Here is a 19,048-nt window from a genome sequence, read left to right on the forward strand (position 1 = left end):
ACACACATACACACACACACACTAATCATAATCCTCAGATGACTACATTGTCTCAGTGTTGGTCTACACATAGCCCTGTTTTTCTTCTTCTTTTTTAAAGATTTTATTTATTTATATTTGTGTGTGAGAGAGAGACAGAGAGAGAGAGAGAGAGAGCATGAGTTGGGGGGAGGGGCAGAGGGATAAGCAGACTCCCCACCAAGCTGGGAACCCGATGTGGGACTTGATCCCAGGATCCTGGGGTCATGACCTGAGCCGAAGGCAGCCGATTAACCAACTGAGCCACCCAGGCACCCCACATAGCACTGTTTTATTCTGTTTCTTCATTTGCTTGTGTGTGTGTGTGTGTGTGTGTGTGTGTGTGTGTGAACATTTAAGTACTACATTTACTTTTTTTTAAGAGGGAGAGAGGGAGGGGGAGGGGCAGAGGGAGTAGGGAGAGAGAGAATCTTAAGCAGGCTCCACACCCAGTGCAGGGCCCACTTTGGGGCTCAATCTCACAACCCTGAGATGGTTGTGAGAAATCTAGAGTCGAATGCTTAACTGACTGAGTCCTCCAGGCACCCTAGTTCCACATTTACTTTTAAATACTATAATAAAGACTGTGAAGCTGAAATTCTTTGGTTAGTCTAAAATACCTCACTGTTACCACCACTGAGATTTTACACTCTCTTTACTCTGCCTGAAATTCTTTCCATGACATCCCAACCCTCTCCATTGTCCTTGAGGTCTGTATTTAAAAAGTGTCCTTGATTCTCTTCTTCCACTTTCAAGACTGGGCCAGGAATCTTCTCTCAACACTCCCATACTGTTTGTTCGGTCCTTTCCCTATCAAAACATGCTATATTGTCTGTTAACTTGCTTGTCTCCCACTAGGAGGCACTAGCCTATGAGCTTATTGAGGACAAGAATGACTGGTCTAATATTCCTGTCTTAGTGTTTAGCACAGTGCACAGCACATAGCATGAATTCAACATGTAGTTCAAAGGTTGGTGAACTCTTTCTATTAGGACCAGATAGTAAGTATCTTTGGCTTTGTGGACCATGCAGTGTCTGTTGCATTTACTCAACTCTGCCACTGTAGTGTGAAAGCAGCCATAGACCATATGTAAACATATGGGTATGGCTGTGTTGCAATAAAACTTTATTTACAAAGATGGGTGGTGGGCTGGATCTGGTCCATGGGCCACAGTTTGCTGACCCCTGCTATAACTGATGAAGAAATGAATGAATAAAAATGAATGAATGGGATTACATTTAACCTCATTTATCAGAAAGGAAATATTGTTTATTATAAAGAACTTTTTATTAGAAAACCTGGATTCTATTTCCTTCATATTGCTTAACAGTCTTTTATCTTCTCTGGCCTCCAACAGCCTTATCTTTAAATAGTAATTTAAATAATACCTCTTTTGCTTAAAATTTGAAACTGTCAGGTCCTTATGAGTAGGATCTATGCCTTATTTGTCTTTATCCCCAGAGCCTAGCAGAATTCCCACATGACTAAAGTATAATAGATTGACAAGTCACTTGCTGAATGATTGAAAGTTAGGGTGAAGGAGGTGTTTTGTGAAGCAGATACCTGGGCCAGATAATTGTGTAAACTCTTATATATTGGAAAAACTTTAGTCATTCAGCTGAATTACCACTATATAGAAGTCTTTCTAGGTTTAAGAACATGGGGTCTTTTGATTCCAAATGACTGAAGACCCCACACAAATTGGTTTAAGCTCAAAAGGAAATTTATTGGCGCATTGATGTGTCTTGTTTCAGGGGTTCAAACTTTGTCAAGCACCTAGGATTCTCTATTTCTCCACTTACCTTCTGCCTGATTGGTTCTCTCATCAGGCAGTCTTCACCCATTGGTGACATAATGGATATCTTTGGATTCAGGCTCATATCCTCACAGCTGAAAAATCTGTGGAAAATCGGGAGTGTTCCTACCTTTCAAAAGTCCAGGAAATGTGTCAAGATTATGTATCCTTGACTTTATTTGGATCAACTGTTCATCCTTGATCAAACAGCATAGGCCATGAATGAAATCAATGCCATCTAAACTGCCCTTACTGAGAATGAGGGAGGACTGACTCTCCAGACACAAACCTCCATATGCAGAGGAAGGTGGCAAAGACATGAATTACCAAAAACTGCTATGGCCCTCTCTCAAGAATAATATGCTTTAGGGGCATCTGGGTGGCTCAGTTGGTTAAGCGACTGCCTTCGGCTCAGGTCATGATCCTGGAGTTCCGGGATCGAGTCCCACATCGGGCTCTCTGCTCGGCAGGGAGTCTGCTTCTCCCTCTGACCCTCTTCCCTCTCGTGCTTTCTATCTCTCATTCTCTCTCTCAAATAAATAAATAAAATCTTTAAAAAAAAGAATAATATGCTTTAATACAGTAATACAAATTGAGCATCCAATATTAGGATGTTTGTGAATTCCCTAAAGACTGTCCAGGGACCTTAACTTAGGAAGAGAAGGTAACCAAACTTAGTCTCAGTCTCTCTTTCCAGTGTGTGACCCCTTCCAGGTACTAAATTAACATTTGCACTTCTAAAATAAAAGAATATGTGCACTAGGAAAATCTTTGTTTTAGAATAGCTTTAGATTTACAGAAAAATCATGAAGCTAGAATAGAGAGTTCCCATACACCCTACACCCAGTTTCCCCTATTGTTAACATCTTACACTGTGGAAAAGGTATATTTGTAATAATTAATAAACCAATATTAATACATTATTATTAAACAAAGTTCAAAATTTCCTTTGTTTTCACCTACTAGCCTTTTTCCCTTCCAGGAGCCTGTCTAGGATACCACATTACATTTGGTTGTCACCTCTCCTTAGGTTCCTCTGAGCTGTTCACATTTTTTTAGACTTTCCTTGTTTTATATGATTGTGATGCTTTTGAGAAGTATTTGTCAAATATTTTGTAGAATGTGCCTCAGTTTGGTTGTGTTTGATGTTTTTCTCATGATTATACTAGGATTATATTTCTTGGGAGGAAGACTTTACCACAGAGGTAAAGTGCCATTTACACCACATATCAAGGGTGCAAACCATCGACGTGACTTATCTCTTGATGCTGACCTTGATCACGTGCCCGAGGTAGCGTTTGCCAGATCTCTCCACTCTAAATGTAGTCTTTGTTCTCTCTGTCTTTGCTGGATGTTTTGGAAGAAAGTCACTGTGTCCAGCCCACATTTAAGGAGTGGGAGTTATGCTCCACCTTCCCTTTAAGGGTAAGTCTCTACATAAATTATTTGGAATTCTTTTGGACAGATTAGTCTCTTCTCCCTCACTTATTTATTGATTCAATCACTATATCAGTATAGACATCTATTTTATACTTTGGGTTATAATCCAGTACTAGTTTATTTTGTTGCTCAGGTTGTTCCAGCTTTGGTCATTGAGAGCTCTTTTAGTTGTTTCCGGTGTCCCATTAACAATTGCACCATTGTGGGTTCTATCTATCTATCTATCTATCTATCTATCTATCTATCTATCTATCATCTATCTATCTATCTATCATCTATTTATCATCTAACAACTATATCTATCTATCATCTATCTATCTATCATCTATCATCTATTTATCATCTAACAATTATCATCTATCTCTCTATCTATCTATTATCTATTGTCATCAATCTATCTATTTATTCAGCATTTTCATACTTTCTAGTATAAGATGCTCCAGATTCATTTGAAGTATTTGTTGCCCTAGTCCTAGAATCAGCCATTTCCCCAAAGAGCCCTGGTTCCTTCTATTGGAGAGTGGTATTTAGAAACTAATATCTGGGTGGTAGGAGTGCTCAATATGTACATTTTTAAAAGTAAAATTATTCTAAAAGGCATAACTGAAAAAATAGTCAATTCCTTTCGTATTCTTTCCCATAAAATGTAAACTCTTCTGAGTTGTTTTTTCTGTTTTTTTCCCTTCCATATTACAAATAATGTGCTTATACTGTTATTGTGTGATTGATCACTCTCGTCACCATCTATTGACCTCCTCTAAGGGTGAGTAGGGTTTGGTTTTCTTGCACCCCTCCTCCGCTTCCTCTCTGCCCATCTTCCCAATGTATTCATATCACAGTTTTGTGTTAAACTAGTAGCTAGAGTTTACATTACCGTGACCATATAACTATCTTTCACATTGAGCAAATGTACTTTAATTACATATTCTTTCTTTTATAATACTTTATCTTTCATCATTGTAGTAATTGTCTCGTTTTCCTTTTCTTAATTTTCCAAGCGTTTATCAAAATTCATCCCAAATGACTCAACTATTTTCTGTCAAAGACCTATTGAATCTATTTTTAAAATGCCCAAATGCATGAGACTATCTACCAGTTACATTTATCACCGCCACCCCAAACCTTATCCCTCTGCCCTTCTGCTCCAACCTGGTTTGCTTGATGTGGTAACTAGTCTGCAAAGATGCTTCCCCTTCATCTCCAATGAACTTCCTGGTATTCACACCCTTGTATTGTTCCCTCTACTTGAATCTGGGATGGCCTTATAACTTACTTTTTGACCAACAGAATGCAGTAGAAATGATACTGAATCACATGTAGGTTTAGGTCATAACCTTTGCAGGTTCTTCCTGAGCCTGTTGGAACAATCATTTTTGAGAAAGCCAAATACTATGTAAGAAATTCATTTACTTTGAGACAGCCATACTGTAAGGAAGCCCAAGATGCCTTGAGGAAAGGCCATGTGGAGAGAAAGGTTGCCTGTCCAGCTCCTAGGCCTTCTTGTCATCCTATCAATTTGCTATACGTGTGAGTGGAAAAAGTCATCTTGGATGTTGTCATCTTTTTCATCCTGAAGACTTTCCCCACATGTCTCAGATCCTTGGTTTTTCTATTTGTATTTAAAGTGACACACTAAAAACTAATTAGGAGTGCTGCATACAGGACTGAGGCTCATGCACTGGTAACTTTATTGAAGGACAATTGTGTTGATATTGTTGGGGGATACCTAAACATCAATATCTGTAAGTGTTTTATTAGGGCCATTCAGTTTATCCAGAGATTAAACCCCCCAGTTCCCTAGGAAGAGGATTCCACAATTCAATGGGTATTCAATGGGATGGTTTTCTCTGAGCCCCTCTATTTTCATCCCTTCCCCTTGTTTTTCTGGCTTCTCTGAGTCCAGAGTCTTATCCGATATTTGTATTTTCACCAATACTTTTACTGTGAGCAATGTTGAATGTCTGAGGCTCGTTTAGTGGGTTACAATCAAATGAGGATTTTTTTTTTTTTTTTTAAATCTAGAGCATTTGTGAATCCTTAAATTCCTTCTCTGGGGCTGGGTGGGATCTGGCCGGCCACTTATGTGGGTGGTCTCATGGCTGTATTACCCTAAGGATCACAGGTCAAAGGAGGGTGTAGTGATTAGGGGCATGGACTTTGGGATCAGGGAGACTTGGGCTTGAGTCCTGTTTTCACACCTTCTTAGCTGTCAGTGTCATTTATGTAGCTTCCTTAAGCCTCAATTTCCTCATGTGTTAAATGGGAAAAAATATTATCTATTTCTTATGGTTGTGAGAATTAAATAATACATCTGTATCATGTAGCAGAGTGCCTGGTATATAACTAAGGATTCAATAACCAATGATGATGATCTAAGTCTAATTAATTAATTAATTAATTTCTAAGTAGGCTCCAGGCCCATCATGGAGCCCAGCATGGGGCTTGAACTCACAACCCTGAGATCAAGACCTGAACTGAGAGCAGGAGTTGGTCGCCTAACCGACTGAGTCACCCAGGTGCCCCTAAGTCTATTTTAGAAAACACATCCGGTTGATTTGTTTCCTTCTCTAACTGGTTCTGTGGTCTTGGATAGATCATTGTATCTGTAGAGTCAAGCCTTGTAATCTGGTTCGTGAATTATTTTTTATGCTCTTCTCTATCAAGTGGCTTCACTTAAAAAGTGGTAGAATTGGGTCCTGACCTTGGGTTTCTTTAATACCTGAGCCCATCCCGTAATGGCCACAGTATGCTTCTTCTATTGAATTCTTCTTTCCTTGTCTAGTAAACTCTAATGGTGATTTTGGCTTATGTGATGGTTGATTGCAGTCCTGCTTTTCTTTTTCCATGGGGTAAAGGAACCAAAGATCTGGGTGATGGAGAACCAGGTGAATCAGATAAATGGAGCAGAGGCAAATTCTAGGCTAACTTTCCTTTGGCCCCTATGAGGATTCTATGTGTAAACAGCTGCCAGTGAGGAGACTTCATTGCATTTTATTCTGAGCTGCACAGTAGCCAGGAGGACCGTAGCTCAAGCACAGCTCCCACATGCACATACACACAAGCACATGCATGGATACTAACACACAGGTAGAAATTCCTTGATATGCATGGACAGAGGAATACAGGTGCAACCTCACTATCCATGTACACATTTGTACATATGCTGGTGGCCAGGAGAAAAGTGCTCAGCACATTTTATCATACTCCCAGATTAAGGGAGACCATTCAGGAGGGGGGAAAGGGAAGATTATGAGGCAGAAAGAGAAATGAAACTAAAAGGTCCTGCCCTGTCAGCATTCGCTGGAGTATAAGAAATGGGCTTTGGACAGACAGACAGACTCCTGGGGCCTGCCAACCATCAAAATGTCCAAAGGGCCTCTTATTCTCTGGCTGCTGATTGAGCTTGGGCGGCTTTCTCTGAGTAAGTGTTCTGAATCCTTCCATGCAGGAGTCCCTGGATAGCTTGGCATCCTGTGATGGATTCTCATGGCTGATTCAGCCTCGGTAGAGCAGAAGCCTGCTTCATTCCTCCTTCCTTCCAGACTTCCTTCTTTGTAGGGTCTCTCCCCTTCCTTGTTACACAGGATTTTATCCTATGACTGGTTTTGGAGTTTTAGGATGGGATAATTTGTGTTCATATCAGAAATGACCATTTAAGAAGAAACACAAAATAAGGGGTCAGATGAAATGCGGAAAAGGAATTTCATCTGCAGGTGTTATTAGCACAGTTGGAGCCTGGGGAATTTGTTCTACAAGTGCTCTTATAATTCTTATTTTTTCCTCTTGATTTTCAGGAGTTATAGTTTGCTTTTTGTTTGTTTTATGTTGCTGGGGATGAGGCTTCAAGGTGAGGTTTCTTTTCTATGCATTGTTTCCAGGTTTTGGATGATGCAGATGTACACACTCAATTTGGGCCAGCTTAGACTTCTGCATCCTGGCAGCATAGGGCAAAATGCTCTACACTGAGCTGCAGTTGTGTCTCAGTCACTAACCATTAACATTAGGAACCTGTTGAAATTGCTCTGGCTCTTCTATGTATGAAATGAGGGACTTTGGTAAGACCAGTTTGAACAATCCATGATTCTAGAACTAGATAGTCTCTAATGTCCCTAGCACTTTTAAAAGTTTATGGTTATTTGCACATGATCTTTCCAATATGCTACATGAGAAAACACCCACATTCCAAGGAAAACAAATGTGTTCTCTCTTACCTTCAAAACTTTGTCATGCTGACCTTTTTCTGCCTTTCTTTCCTCTGAAACTATATGCATTCTTAGGTCTCCACCCAAGTGAGGCTTTTCCTGAGCACCCAGAACCTCTGGAGTGGTTTAGGTGTTTCTGCTCTGAGTTCCTATCTCCTATGGAGTCATTCATCAGAGAACTTATTTCCCTGTAGTAACTGATCATTTAACTGCCTCTCTCCCCAGACTCTGTAGGAGTTCACAGAATGAAGGCGTCCCTGTCACTTTCTTTATCTGTGTCTTCACTGGTCTTTATCTTGTCCTGAGTATGTTGAGGTATGGAGGTTTTATTATGCTGAAGGTTGCTGGAGTCTAGGTCCACATTCCCTGCCACTGGCTGGACACTGATTGTGTGGCCTTCTCTAATCCTACTTGAAGGAAGCTGCACCTGGAGAATGGTCTGTTGGTGCTGTTCATTTGTGCCTTTTCTAAAATGACCAATTCAGAAGAGAGTGACTGCTCAGAATTACCAAAGATCAATCAGGGCTGGTGACGCTCTTAAAAGATGTGGAATGAGGGGCGCCTGGGTGGCTCAGTCAGTTAAGCATCTGCCTTCGACCCAGGGTCATGGGATCTAGCCCTGTGTCAGGAGGAGCCTGCTTGTCCCTCTCCCTCTGCCCCTCCTCCCCCTGCTTGTGTGCGTGCTCTCTCTCTCTTTCAAATAAATAACAAATGAAATCTTTAGAAAAAAAATAAGATGTGGGATGAAACCCTTTATTCTGTAAATGGTGAAACTGAAACCCAGGTTGGTAAAGGACCTTTCTTGAGGTCACCAGCTGGAGAAGGAAACCAGCGGGCACCAGAACCTTCATTGCACCTACCATCCTGGGTAATTTCCAAAGAGGGGAATTGACCTGATGCCAATGATTCCTGTACTCCAAGATATTTTTATAACAGCAAGGAACAGTTTCTCATCGTATTTCTAAATTCTGAAATGCTTGGTTACTTGTACCTGTACTTTATTAATTTTATGTGGTATTTGATACTTGATTTCATGTGAACCTCAGAACTATTCCTGAAGCACGTATTATATATCTCCTTTGTCTTTTGATGATAATGAGGTCAGGATTATTGTGGCTTTCCTCCAAGAACACAAAAGCAGTAACTGGCAGAATGAGGTTTACAACATAAGCCTAATGGGTGTTTTTCTGCTGCACCAAATTGCCTGCTTCCTTTTTTTAATATTAATTTTTAATTAGATCAGTGATACAGAAACACCCTTGGTGAAAAAATAATAGCCATTATAAAGCTAAAATCCCTTTGACTACTACTTCCAGCCCCAGTTCCTTTTCTCTGATCATGGAGGTGACTGGTACAATGAGTTAGATGTATATCCCACCAGACACTTTTCTATGTATTTACCTTCATTCGTCTGTGCCCACAAAAAAAAAAAAAAAAAAAATGCAAACTGTTTTATTTATGTTAACAGATGCTTTTATATTTTATGTATTGTTATGAATTTGCCCTTTTCATATATTAATAGGGCTTGGAGTTTTCATGTCAACTGATATAGATCACTCTACTTTTACTAACCTTGGAATCGTTACAGGGAATGAATGATTCATTCATGATTCCTTGGAATGCGTATGCCATAGTTTTGCCATTCCCCATGCACACATTGTTCATTTCATTCACATATACATGAAAGCTGCAGCAAACATTTACAAATAGGTTTCCTTTGCATGTGTGTTTTTCTAGGGTGCATAACAAAACACAAAATTGCTAAGACTTAGCTTGGATACACGCATGTTCAGTATTAATGGAAACTGCCAGATTGCCCCACAGTGTGGCTTACCAATTAACCTCCTACTTTATTCCAGTATACTCCAGTAGTCTATGTCATTTCCTAAGTCCCTGTCTGGCCAACCTTAATATCATCGGCATTCTAAAATTTTGCCTGTTTTCCAGGTGAAATTTGCCGGCTGCTCACATTTCCTCATCTATGTCTGTTTTGTCTGCTGTCAATTTTTCTATCTGGTCTTTTCTTTTCTTTCTTTCTTTTTTTTTTTAAGATTTTATTTATTTATTTGACAGAGACACAGTGAGACAGGGAACATAAGCAGGGGGAGTGGGAGAGGGAGAAGTAGGCTTCCTGCCCATTAGGGAGCCCGATGAGGAGCTCGATCCCAGGACCCTGGGATTATGATCTGAGCCGAAGGCAGATGCTTAACGACTGAGCCACCCAGGCGCCCCTATCTGGTCTTTTCCTCCTGAGTGGTAGGATGCCTCCTTCTATACAATGATACTGGAAAAATAAACTGTCCAATTTCCAGCAGAAATAATTCCTACACATATTTGTTATTAATCTTCCAAATATAGGACAAGCTCATATTGTAGGAGTTACTAGTTTTAGGAGCATATGTTCTGTGTTGCTAATATAGGTAAATGTGATGACAATGAATTTCTTATTTATTTATTTTTCCTTGTTTCATGGTGGGCAAAAGAGACTTCCAGAGCATTTACGATCATTGAAACATTTCTACTACAACAAAATGAAGAAACTGTGATTTCAGGAAAGGCTCCAGGCTGGTCTGAATTTGGTGACTCTTAGGGTTTGTGCTCACCTTCTTCTAGAGAGGGATATGTGGACATTCCTGACACCTGAGTCAGAGAGGAACCTGGTACTGCTGGCCATGTCTTATACAACTGAGCCAAATGGGTCCACAAAATTAGTGAATGGAGAGTCTCACAGGAAGTTACATTGGAGAAAACAATAAGCAGGATCTATGTACCCCAGTGGGAGCAGGATGGAGTCCTGATGATCTGGAGCTTCAGCCTGTCTTCAATAGCTTTTTTTGGGGGGTGGGGAATTAGAACAATTGCTGATACTCTGTTAAACCAGTGGGCTTGATATTTGCAGCAGTGAAAATGTTTCAGATTCTCAGAGATGGAAGTTATCTTAGAAGAGCTTGTCTAGTGGTCCTCAAACACTGTGAGTAGCAAGCGACATCAGAATGACTTGGAGAATTTGCTTATTGCATATTTCTTCCATGGGTCTTGGCCTCAGAGATTCTGGTTCAGGGTTGGACAATACAATTTCCATTTTTAACAAGCTCCCCAGGTCATGCTGATGAGCAGCCAAAGCTGGCAAAGATGACTACTTCATTTTAGAAATAGTGATACCTCCCATCTCACACAGCTAATTTGGTAGGACTAAGCTTCCAGCATTTCTGTATGTCACAGCTGCCATTCTATCTAATTCCTGTGGTCCCTTCCAGTTCTAACATTAAAAATGTTTTCATACTCCACCTAACTTCATATTCTCTAACAACAAAAAAATGGTCCAGAGCAATTAATTTCTGTATCCAGTACTGAAAGAAGAGAAGGAAAATAGAATGTAGTTCAACAGCCTATGTTACTACCATAGCATTCTCTGGGTTGGAGGGCGGAGGGAGTCCCATTTGAGGCATTTGGGTCTGTAGTACATGCTCACTGCTTATTGAGATACAGTGGGTAGAGTGCTGGTTTGGGATCTGCTCATATGAGTTAGTGGAATTGGATTAAAGAGTTGGCCTTTTCACTGGAGAATTTTTTTGTTTATTGAATGGTACTCAAGATCAATATTTTGTTTATTGAATGGTATTTTTATTTATTTTATTTTTTAAAAAGATTTTATTTATTTATATGATAGAGAATGAGAGAGAGAGAGAGCACGAGCAGGGAGGAGGGTCAGAGGGAGAGGGAGAAGCTGAGCAGACAGCCTGATGCGGGCTGGGATCATGACCTGACCGAAGGCAGATGCTTAACCAACTGAGCCACTCAGGTGCCCCAAGATCAGAGTTTTTAAATCAGCCAAAACGTCTTGTTGTGGAGACGAGTTCAGACACTCAGACACTCATGCGGGTCAACTGTCTCCCGTTAGGGGACAAAAGGGTGTGGAGTTAGGGACTCAGCAACAGCTAAGGGCACATCAGAATTAGGCTAAAAAGATATACACTATAACTCTTTTCATCATCCTGGAAGCATTGTTCTACACAAACACTGTGTAGCATACTTGAGAGATTTTAGAACCACACAGTCTATTTTTCTCATCTTTCCTCACAGCTTCACCTGCACCAGAGACTGTGAGAGCGTATTTGGGTCAGACGGTGACTTTGCCCTGTAAGTACTCATCCTGGTCTCACAGCAGGAACAGCATGTGCTGGGGCAAGGGTGAGTGTCCTAAATCCAAATGCAGCGAGGAGCTTCTCCACACCAATGGGATGAGGGTATTGTCCAGGAAGTCACCAAAATATGATCTTCAGGGCAGTATCTGGAGAGGCAATGTCTCGTTGACCATCTTCAACACCAATGAAGGTGACAGCAGTATGTACTGCTGCCGTATAGAGGTCCCTGGCTGGTTCAATGATGTGAAGAAGAACATTCGCCTGCAGTTGAGGAGAGGTGCGTGCATGAAGGGGCTTGTGTCTGTGGAAGGAGGGATCTAACAGTTAATGGGGAATGGATTCAGTGGGTGGTTTTGGGGAGGCTGTAGGTGCTTAAGCATGAGTGGGCAGATTAAATCTAAGCTGTGTCTCTATGGCTAGAGGAGCCACAGGATGGAGCAAATGCCCATGGGGGCCAAGAAAACCTGAGAAATGAATGAGTGGAGGGTATATGGAGAAAACAAGCAGGGAATTGCAGGGTCAATGTGCAGAGGGCATCTGATTCTTATCTAGGAGATTGCCACTTTGCAGAAATTTATGTGCAGTGCTTTCGGATCTCCCAATTTTTATGGGCATGACATTGATTTTTGCATGTTGGCAAAGATTAAAAAAAGAACTACCATGTAAACAAAATAAAATATGTCCATGGGTCAGCTTCAGTCCATCAGCCAATAGTTTGTGACTTCCAGCAGAGGGGAAAGGGTGTGAGATTTGGAGACAGTCATAACAGTTTTTAGGTGGCCTTTCCTTCTGTTACTATTAGTTGCTTTTGATGAAATTGGAATAGGGTGCAACTCTTAAAGATTTGAGCTGCATGGAAGGCAGCCTATGGTTGAATTATGCTAACAGTAATCAGCTTTCCTGCTTGTTTGGAATGGAGCCTCTCAGAGTAAGCTCTGTGTTCAACCTGCATCAAAGATGGAAGATTCTTGTGCTTTGTTCCTCACTGGGTAGGCATCTTGGGAGGCAAGGTCATATGCTTATAGCCACATACTTAACAAGATTCTCAGGTGACTCCAATGCACTCTAAACTTTGAGAATAATTTATATGGATCTTCTCATTAGAGAACTTTCATACACATTAGTGTATTTTTCTCGAAAAGTGCCTTTGTGATAGAGAAGTATTTTTCTGATTTATTGAAGTTTTATTGAAGTTAAATGATGCAATCCAAGCCTTCTCTTTTCAAGCCTGGTATAACCAGCTATTATTTTATAAAATACTTGTTGAACTCAATAGCTATGGGTCATTTCTAAGCTCACTGGAATCTGTTAGAGTTAATTGAAATTTGTCATATTTAAGAGAGGGTAGCACATATAGAATAACAGTGGCTGATGAACCCAAATTCAAATGTTAGGGGTGAGTGGTGTTGGCATAATCTTATCTTTAGTATCTGAAAGAGACTATATTCTCACCCCACGTTGCGTACTTCAGGCGCACTTTTTTTAGATTTTAATTTTATTTTATTGTGGAAAGAACGTCTAAGATGAGTTCTAAGTCAGCAAATTTTCAAGTGTATAATATATTATTGTTAACTACAGGTATGATGTTGTACAGCAGAGCTCTAGAGCTTCATCTTGCTTGACTGAAATTTTATGTTTGGGCTCACTTTTGATGCAATTGTTCATTTGCTCATTGATGCAATGTTTTTGGAAACCTACTATGTGCCCAACACTGGGGTAGGTATAAGATTTGTAGCAGAGAACAAAGTAAATACCAGATTTCCCCTCATGGAGCTTACAGTTTCGTGGGAGAAACAGGTGTTAAACCATAATCATCAGATAAAATGTGCAGTTACAAAATGCAATAAATGCTGTGAAGGTAAAGTATGAAAACCAAGGTAAAGTGCAAAACCAAGAAACCTAATTGCGATTGCCAAACATGGGTGTCCTTTTAGCTGCAACAAGAGGGCTCAGTAGGAGTCAGCCTAATGAAGGGAGAGGCTAGGAAGCAACAGGTATGAAGTCCCTCCAGTGTGAGGTCACTGTTCAGAGAGATGAAGAAAGGTCACAGGGCTGGGGAAAAGCAAGAAGAGTAGAGTGGAGACATGAGATGGTAAAGAAAGAGCCAGATCAGATAGAGTTTTGTGGGCCAAGGTTGGGGATTGGGTCCTTTATCGCAAGGGCACGGAGGACCCAGTAAAAAGTTTTAAGCAGGGGACTGACATAATTATTTGTCATTTAAAAAGATTATTTTAACCAATGTGTGAAGAACAGATCAGAAAGGCCAAGAGTAGAGGTAAGAAACCCAACTTCCATGGGCATTACAGTGGTCCAGGTCAGTGGACCAGGTGAGGCAGCAGAAATGGAGAGAAATGGACAGATCCCACATATATTTGTATGCTTTCCCTTTTCCTCCGTCTCTGCTTGGTACCAGACATATCTTCCGTTGGTTACAGCCCCAGCAACCAGGCAATCAACAACGCGTCTCCCAACCACCACCACTGCTCTGACGACAGCCACAGCTGTGCTTCCAACAACAGCTATGACTATACCTGAGCTCACAACCAGAACACGACTTCAGACAAGAACCACCACTGCCCTCACAACAGTGGCAATGACATACCCTCCAGCAACATCAACCTTTCTTTTTGAAGCCACCACAGTGCTTCCAACCACTGAGCGTTCCATGGAAGGGCCCACCCTCACTGCAGGTACGTGGTACATTTGGCCATTCTTTCCCTTCTGCCAGTCAGATGTATCTTGGGTCCCTTGAAACAGGGTTCTTTTTACTGAATGGGGCAGTCCAGAGACTTGCTCTTCGGTTTCAGTGTGTGTGTGTGTGTGTGTGTGTGTGTGTGTGTGTGTGTGTGTGTGTGTGTATGTACTGGTTGGCTAGGACTGTCATAACAAATGCCACAGACTGGGGGACTTAAACAACAGAAATCTATTTTCTCACAGTTCTGGATGCTAGAAGTCTGAGATAAAGGTGTCAGTAGGGTTGATTTCTTCTGGGGACTGTTTCTTTGGCTTAAGATGATCACCTTCTCCCTGTGTTTTCACATGGTCTTCCCTCTGTGAACGTGTGTGACCTAAACTTATCTTCTTAAAGAACACCACTCATATCGAATTAGGGCCCATCCATATAACCTCATTTTACCTTAATTACCTCTTTCTCCAAATATGGCCACATTCTCAGGTATTGGGGGTTAGGATTTCAACATATGAATTTTGGGGAATATAATTCAGTTTATAACTGTGTGTGTGCATGTGTTTGTGTGTGGGGGTGTCAATGAGGATGTGGTTTCACTAACCTGTTCCTTTTCTCTGTTTTATCATTTCTTTTTTCCCCTATTTTTTTTTGAAAGTCAGTTTTTTTTTGTTTTTTTTTGGGGGGGTTCTCCAGTTGACCTTCCAGGAATCTTAGAGATATTTATTGAAGAACCAGGAAATGTCACCCGGGGTCAGAATCCAGTTTCAGTCTGCCAGGGGTTAAGTCTCTGCCTAGGCATTGAGGAAAGGCCTCTAGATGTCTTAAAATAGTCCTTGATGATGAACTAGTTCTACCCTTATTTCTTCTTCCTTTTTTTCTTCCCTCCCTCCCTCCCTTCCATTCTGTTCCTTTCCTCCCCCCTCCCCCCAATCCTTTTTGATCCTGCATCTTGTAACCTCACTGAGTTACTAGCTCCATTACTTAACGGGGCTTACCAAAGCTCCCACCATGTTTCAACCTCTGATTCTGATGTAAGAATATTGGAAAATCATTAAGAGATAGCGTGAAGCCTTTCTTCGGTGTCTCAGCTGCCTCAGTAAGGCCTCGATAGTTTAAATAGCCTGACAATATTGAATTGGCTAATTCTGTTATATTCTGAGTAGTCACTTAGCTAAAGTCCATGAACCATAACCCAGTCAATTTTTGTATGTATTTTTTATTCTTTTGGCCTTTAAAATAATCATCCTAAAATATAACATTTGTATTTTACTCCCCTTGATCCTAAAAATTACTTGCAATCCTTGAAGAAAACCTGAAATATATAAAAAAGCACAAAGACAACTATAAAAATAGCCCTGAATCCCACCACTCAGCACAAACACTTATTTTTTGCTCCCTTTTATTGAATTTTTTTCTCTTCCAGAGTCAGAAACTTTCTTTCTCTCCAGTGATCCTGAGAGAAGCACTGAGGTGACTTCTGGAAACACTACCTTACTTATATCCAAAGATATGTGGACACTTGCTTTCTTTTTCTTTTCCTCATTTCCTACATTGAGGACAGTAAAGTGTTGTTGAATTAGATGATTAGAGATGACTTTTGGGTTCTGTGTGCCATGAGCCCCACCTAGGACAAATTGGACAGCATTTGTGGCTCGTTCATTCTTGTGGCTTTGAGAGAGAAAGGGAGGTAGGCAGGGAGAAATTGGGACTGACCTTGATTTGTTTGAGCAATTCTTCATGGTAGCACATCTCTGGAATATTTGCCTTTCCATTCTAGGCGAGCTAGTGCTTAGCTGTCTCGGCCTAATTCCAAGCACAATGATCTTTGTAGATCCCCTTGAGGGATGTTCTCACTTGACTCACTAGCTTTCTGTAGTAGAGGGAGAATTCTTTCATTCATGTGACCTTTCATCTATCCCTCAAGCCTTCTTTACTAGAGCCAAAGGGCAGAGAATACCCTAAAAATAAGGCATGATTCTCATCCATGGGGGTGCTAGAGAGAACTGCCCAGCCTTGTCTCCCTGTTCTACTCCTTTTTGCCAAGGGTCTCTGGCCTTGGTTTATTCCCAGGTGAGTTGGAGGGTTGTATAACTTCATGCATATGATGGCTGAAGGTGGGTGCCTGGCATGTTACTAAGTGCTCAAGTGGTAGATATTACTTAATGGGGCTTATAATCAAGTAGAAGAAAGTGGATATCTATGGAGTAAAAAAAAAAATCAATCCTTGTGTTAGTACAACATAGGGAGCTAGTATGGGTGGGGGGGTCATGTGTGTGTTCTGGCATCACACTGCCTGGGTGTAAGTCCTGCTTCTTATCTGTTGTGTGACTCTGGGAAAGTTATTTTCTCTCTCTGGGCCTTGGCTTCCACGTTGGTAAAATGGGACTAATAATAACACCTATCCTGTGTCTCTTTCTGAGGATAAAATGAAAGGATGCGTGTAGATCACTTAGAACACTGTCCAGCATGTACTAAATGCTCAGTAAACATTAATTAGCTCTTCTTTTCTTTTTTATGACAGAAGTTAGTTTAGGGGGACAGTGAGGCACCAAAAATAAAAATGACAGGTGTTTACTGAAGTTTGTTTTCTCTTTTCCTTTTTTTTTTTTTTTCCCCCAGAGTCCAAAGGTTGGTTTCTCCAGTCAACATCCCAGGAGTCAACGTGGGAAATGAGTGACTCAGTGACTTTTCCTCAGACAAGAGGTAAGGGGCTGTGCTCCTGAGGGTGGTTTTGTCTGACCGTGGGAATGATCTGATCTGTCATGTTCCTGCTTGTCTTGGGATTCGGCTATTTTGGTTCCATTGTGGTCACATCCTCCATTTTCCCACAAGCTAGGATGAAAGTGAAACCTGCAAACAGCATCCAAGCTGGCTTCTTCCCTCCTCTGCCTCATTTCTGAAACCCCTCTGTTGGGATTCCCCTTCTTCCTTAGCTGCTTCTGTCTTGAAGTTAGAAATGCCAGAAAATCACTCATTCATTAAAAAAAAATTAGTAATTTATGGTAGATTGCACAAATACTGCACTAATGTATTTTTGTTAGGGATGCATAAAAAGAGTAGAAAATCATGCTCTTTGACTCCCTGTCTTGAATCCCAGCCCTTCTTCTGAGATAATCACTGTTATTAGTTGAAGATGAGCATTCTTCAGATCTTTTTTCTATTGCTTATGTGTGTGTATAGATACAGAAAAATGCAGTTTTGTTTTGTGTGTCGATTTTTTAAAAAAATTCTCTCCTAGTGTACGCAGCCTTCTGCACTTTGTTGTGTTCACCTAACATTACAATATTGGACCACTTTCTTTTCCAGTCCATGTAGATCTGCATCATTATGTTAAATTGCTGTATAGTATTTTATACTATGGATACTTATAGTACCTGTCACCCACTAAGGGACATTGAGGTTGTTCTAATATCTCATTACCATAAGTAGTTTGCAGGGGACATCCTGGTATGTGAGTGTCTCCTTAAGCGTCTGTGCTGGTGTTTCTCTCACTAGGGGGGTGACCCAGAAGGAAAAATGCTCTGCTGAAAGAAAATGTGCACTTTTAAATTTAATAGCCATCACAAAATTGTCTTCCAGAAAGGGTTTGCCAATTTATTTTCCCATCCACAGGGTGTCCGCTTTGCTACATCCTCCCTACACTTGATATGACCATTTGTTTAATCTTTTTCGATCTCCCCAGGAAAAAAAAAAGTCATCTTATGCTTTTGTTGTTCTGATTAACAAAGAGTTTAAGTGTCTTTCTATATGTTTATTAGCCAGAAAATGGTAGTTCTTTAACTCTGTGAAGGAGGCAATGGGACATTACTCACAAAAGCTCAGAAGACACAATCAGAGGGGAGAGACAAGAGTGAGTGAGAGGGGGATACGTTTTGTAGGAAGAGTATAAATCAAAATGAAATGCAAGGGTGATCTAATGTTGAAAAGCTTTGGCGTGCACCCCCTCATCCAGCAGGAAGACAGAAAATCTGGACTAGTTGTTGTGAACTGAAGGGAAACTAGATGCCCAAGATCTAAACTTTCTTTGTCCATGGCATGGGGTGAGGGTGGGGGGCTATTTTCTGGCAGAAGAGAAGGTAGCAACTAGAAAAACGATGGAGGGTGGGCAAGGAGTTTTCAAAATGTTATCTATCATTCAGTCCATTTAAATCTCAAACCATCTTACATTGAATTGCAAGGGAACAAGGGGTCATCTTGATGTTTTACCCTCTCTTGTAATATCCCTGGTAATTTCATTTCTCTCTTCCTTGATAAATCCCGGAGGAGAGAGAATACTCGCAGCCACTAAAGGCTGCACTGCTGAAGAGGAACTTGTTATAAGAAGGTCTATCTCTGTGTTACCTTTACTTATTATGGAAGAAACCAGGATTTATTGAACGCGTATTATGTGCTGGTGCAGAGCCAAGCTCTTCTCATGGGTCACTTCATTCAATTCTTCTTTAGCAGATGCTCATATCCCTACTTTGTGCAACTTTCCCAAGGCCTCACTGCTCTCAGGTGCCAGATGCAGGAAGTCTAGCTCTGAGTCCCTGCTCTTAGATATATATATATATATATATATATATATATATATATATATTTTTTTTTGTCTTGCCTTCCGTTTTTTTAAAATTTTTATTTTATTTTTAAAATTTATTTTATTATGTTAACCACCATACATTAATTACATCATTAGTTTTTTTTTGTTTTTTGTTTTTACAGTACAAAGAACTTTATTTTTCCCTAAATAAACATAGAACAGGGTATCAACCTAATCCA

General features: G+C 40.6%; 1 protein-coding gene across 1 annotated transcript in view; it reads left to right on the top strand.

Moving 5' to 3' along the window:
* Window positions 1-6,585: 6,585 nt before the first annotated feature.
* Window positions 6,586-19,048, top strand: part of TIMD4 (T cell immunoglobulin and mucin domain containing 4) — a 33,186-nt gene continuing 20,723 nt past the window's right edge. Inside the window, exons 1-4 of the mRNA XM_028106626.2 lie at window positions 6,586-6,675; window positions 11,540-11,878; window positions 14,037-14,291; window positions 16,910-16,993. Coding sequence (XP_027962427.1) covers window positions 6,618-6,675; window positions 11,540-11,878; window positions 14,037-14,291; window positions 16,910-16,993 — 736 coding nt within the window. The 5' untranslated portion in view covers window positions 6,586-6,617. The remainder of the gene's footprint in view (window positions 6,676-11,539; window positions 11,879-14,036; window positions 14,292-16,909; window positions 16,994-19,048) is intronic.

The sequence above is a fragment of the Eumetopias jubatus genome, unplaced genomic scaffold (assembly GCF_037043125.1).
Source record: "Eumetopias jubatus isolate StellerSeaLion01/CBP00866 unplaced genomic scaffold, mEumJub1_p1.0 scaffold_5, whole genome shotgun sequence".
In the NCBI taxonomy this organism is placed as follows: Eukaryota; Metazoa; Chordata; class Mammalia; order Carnivora; family Otariidae; genus Eumetopias; species Eumetopias jubatus.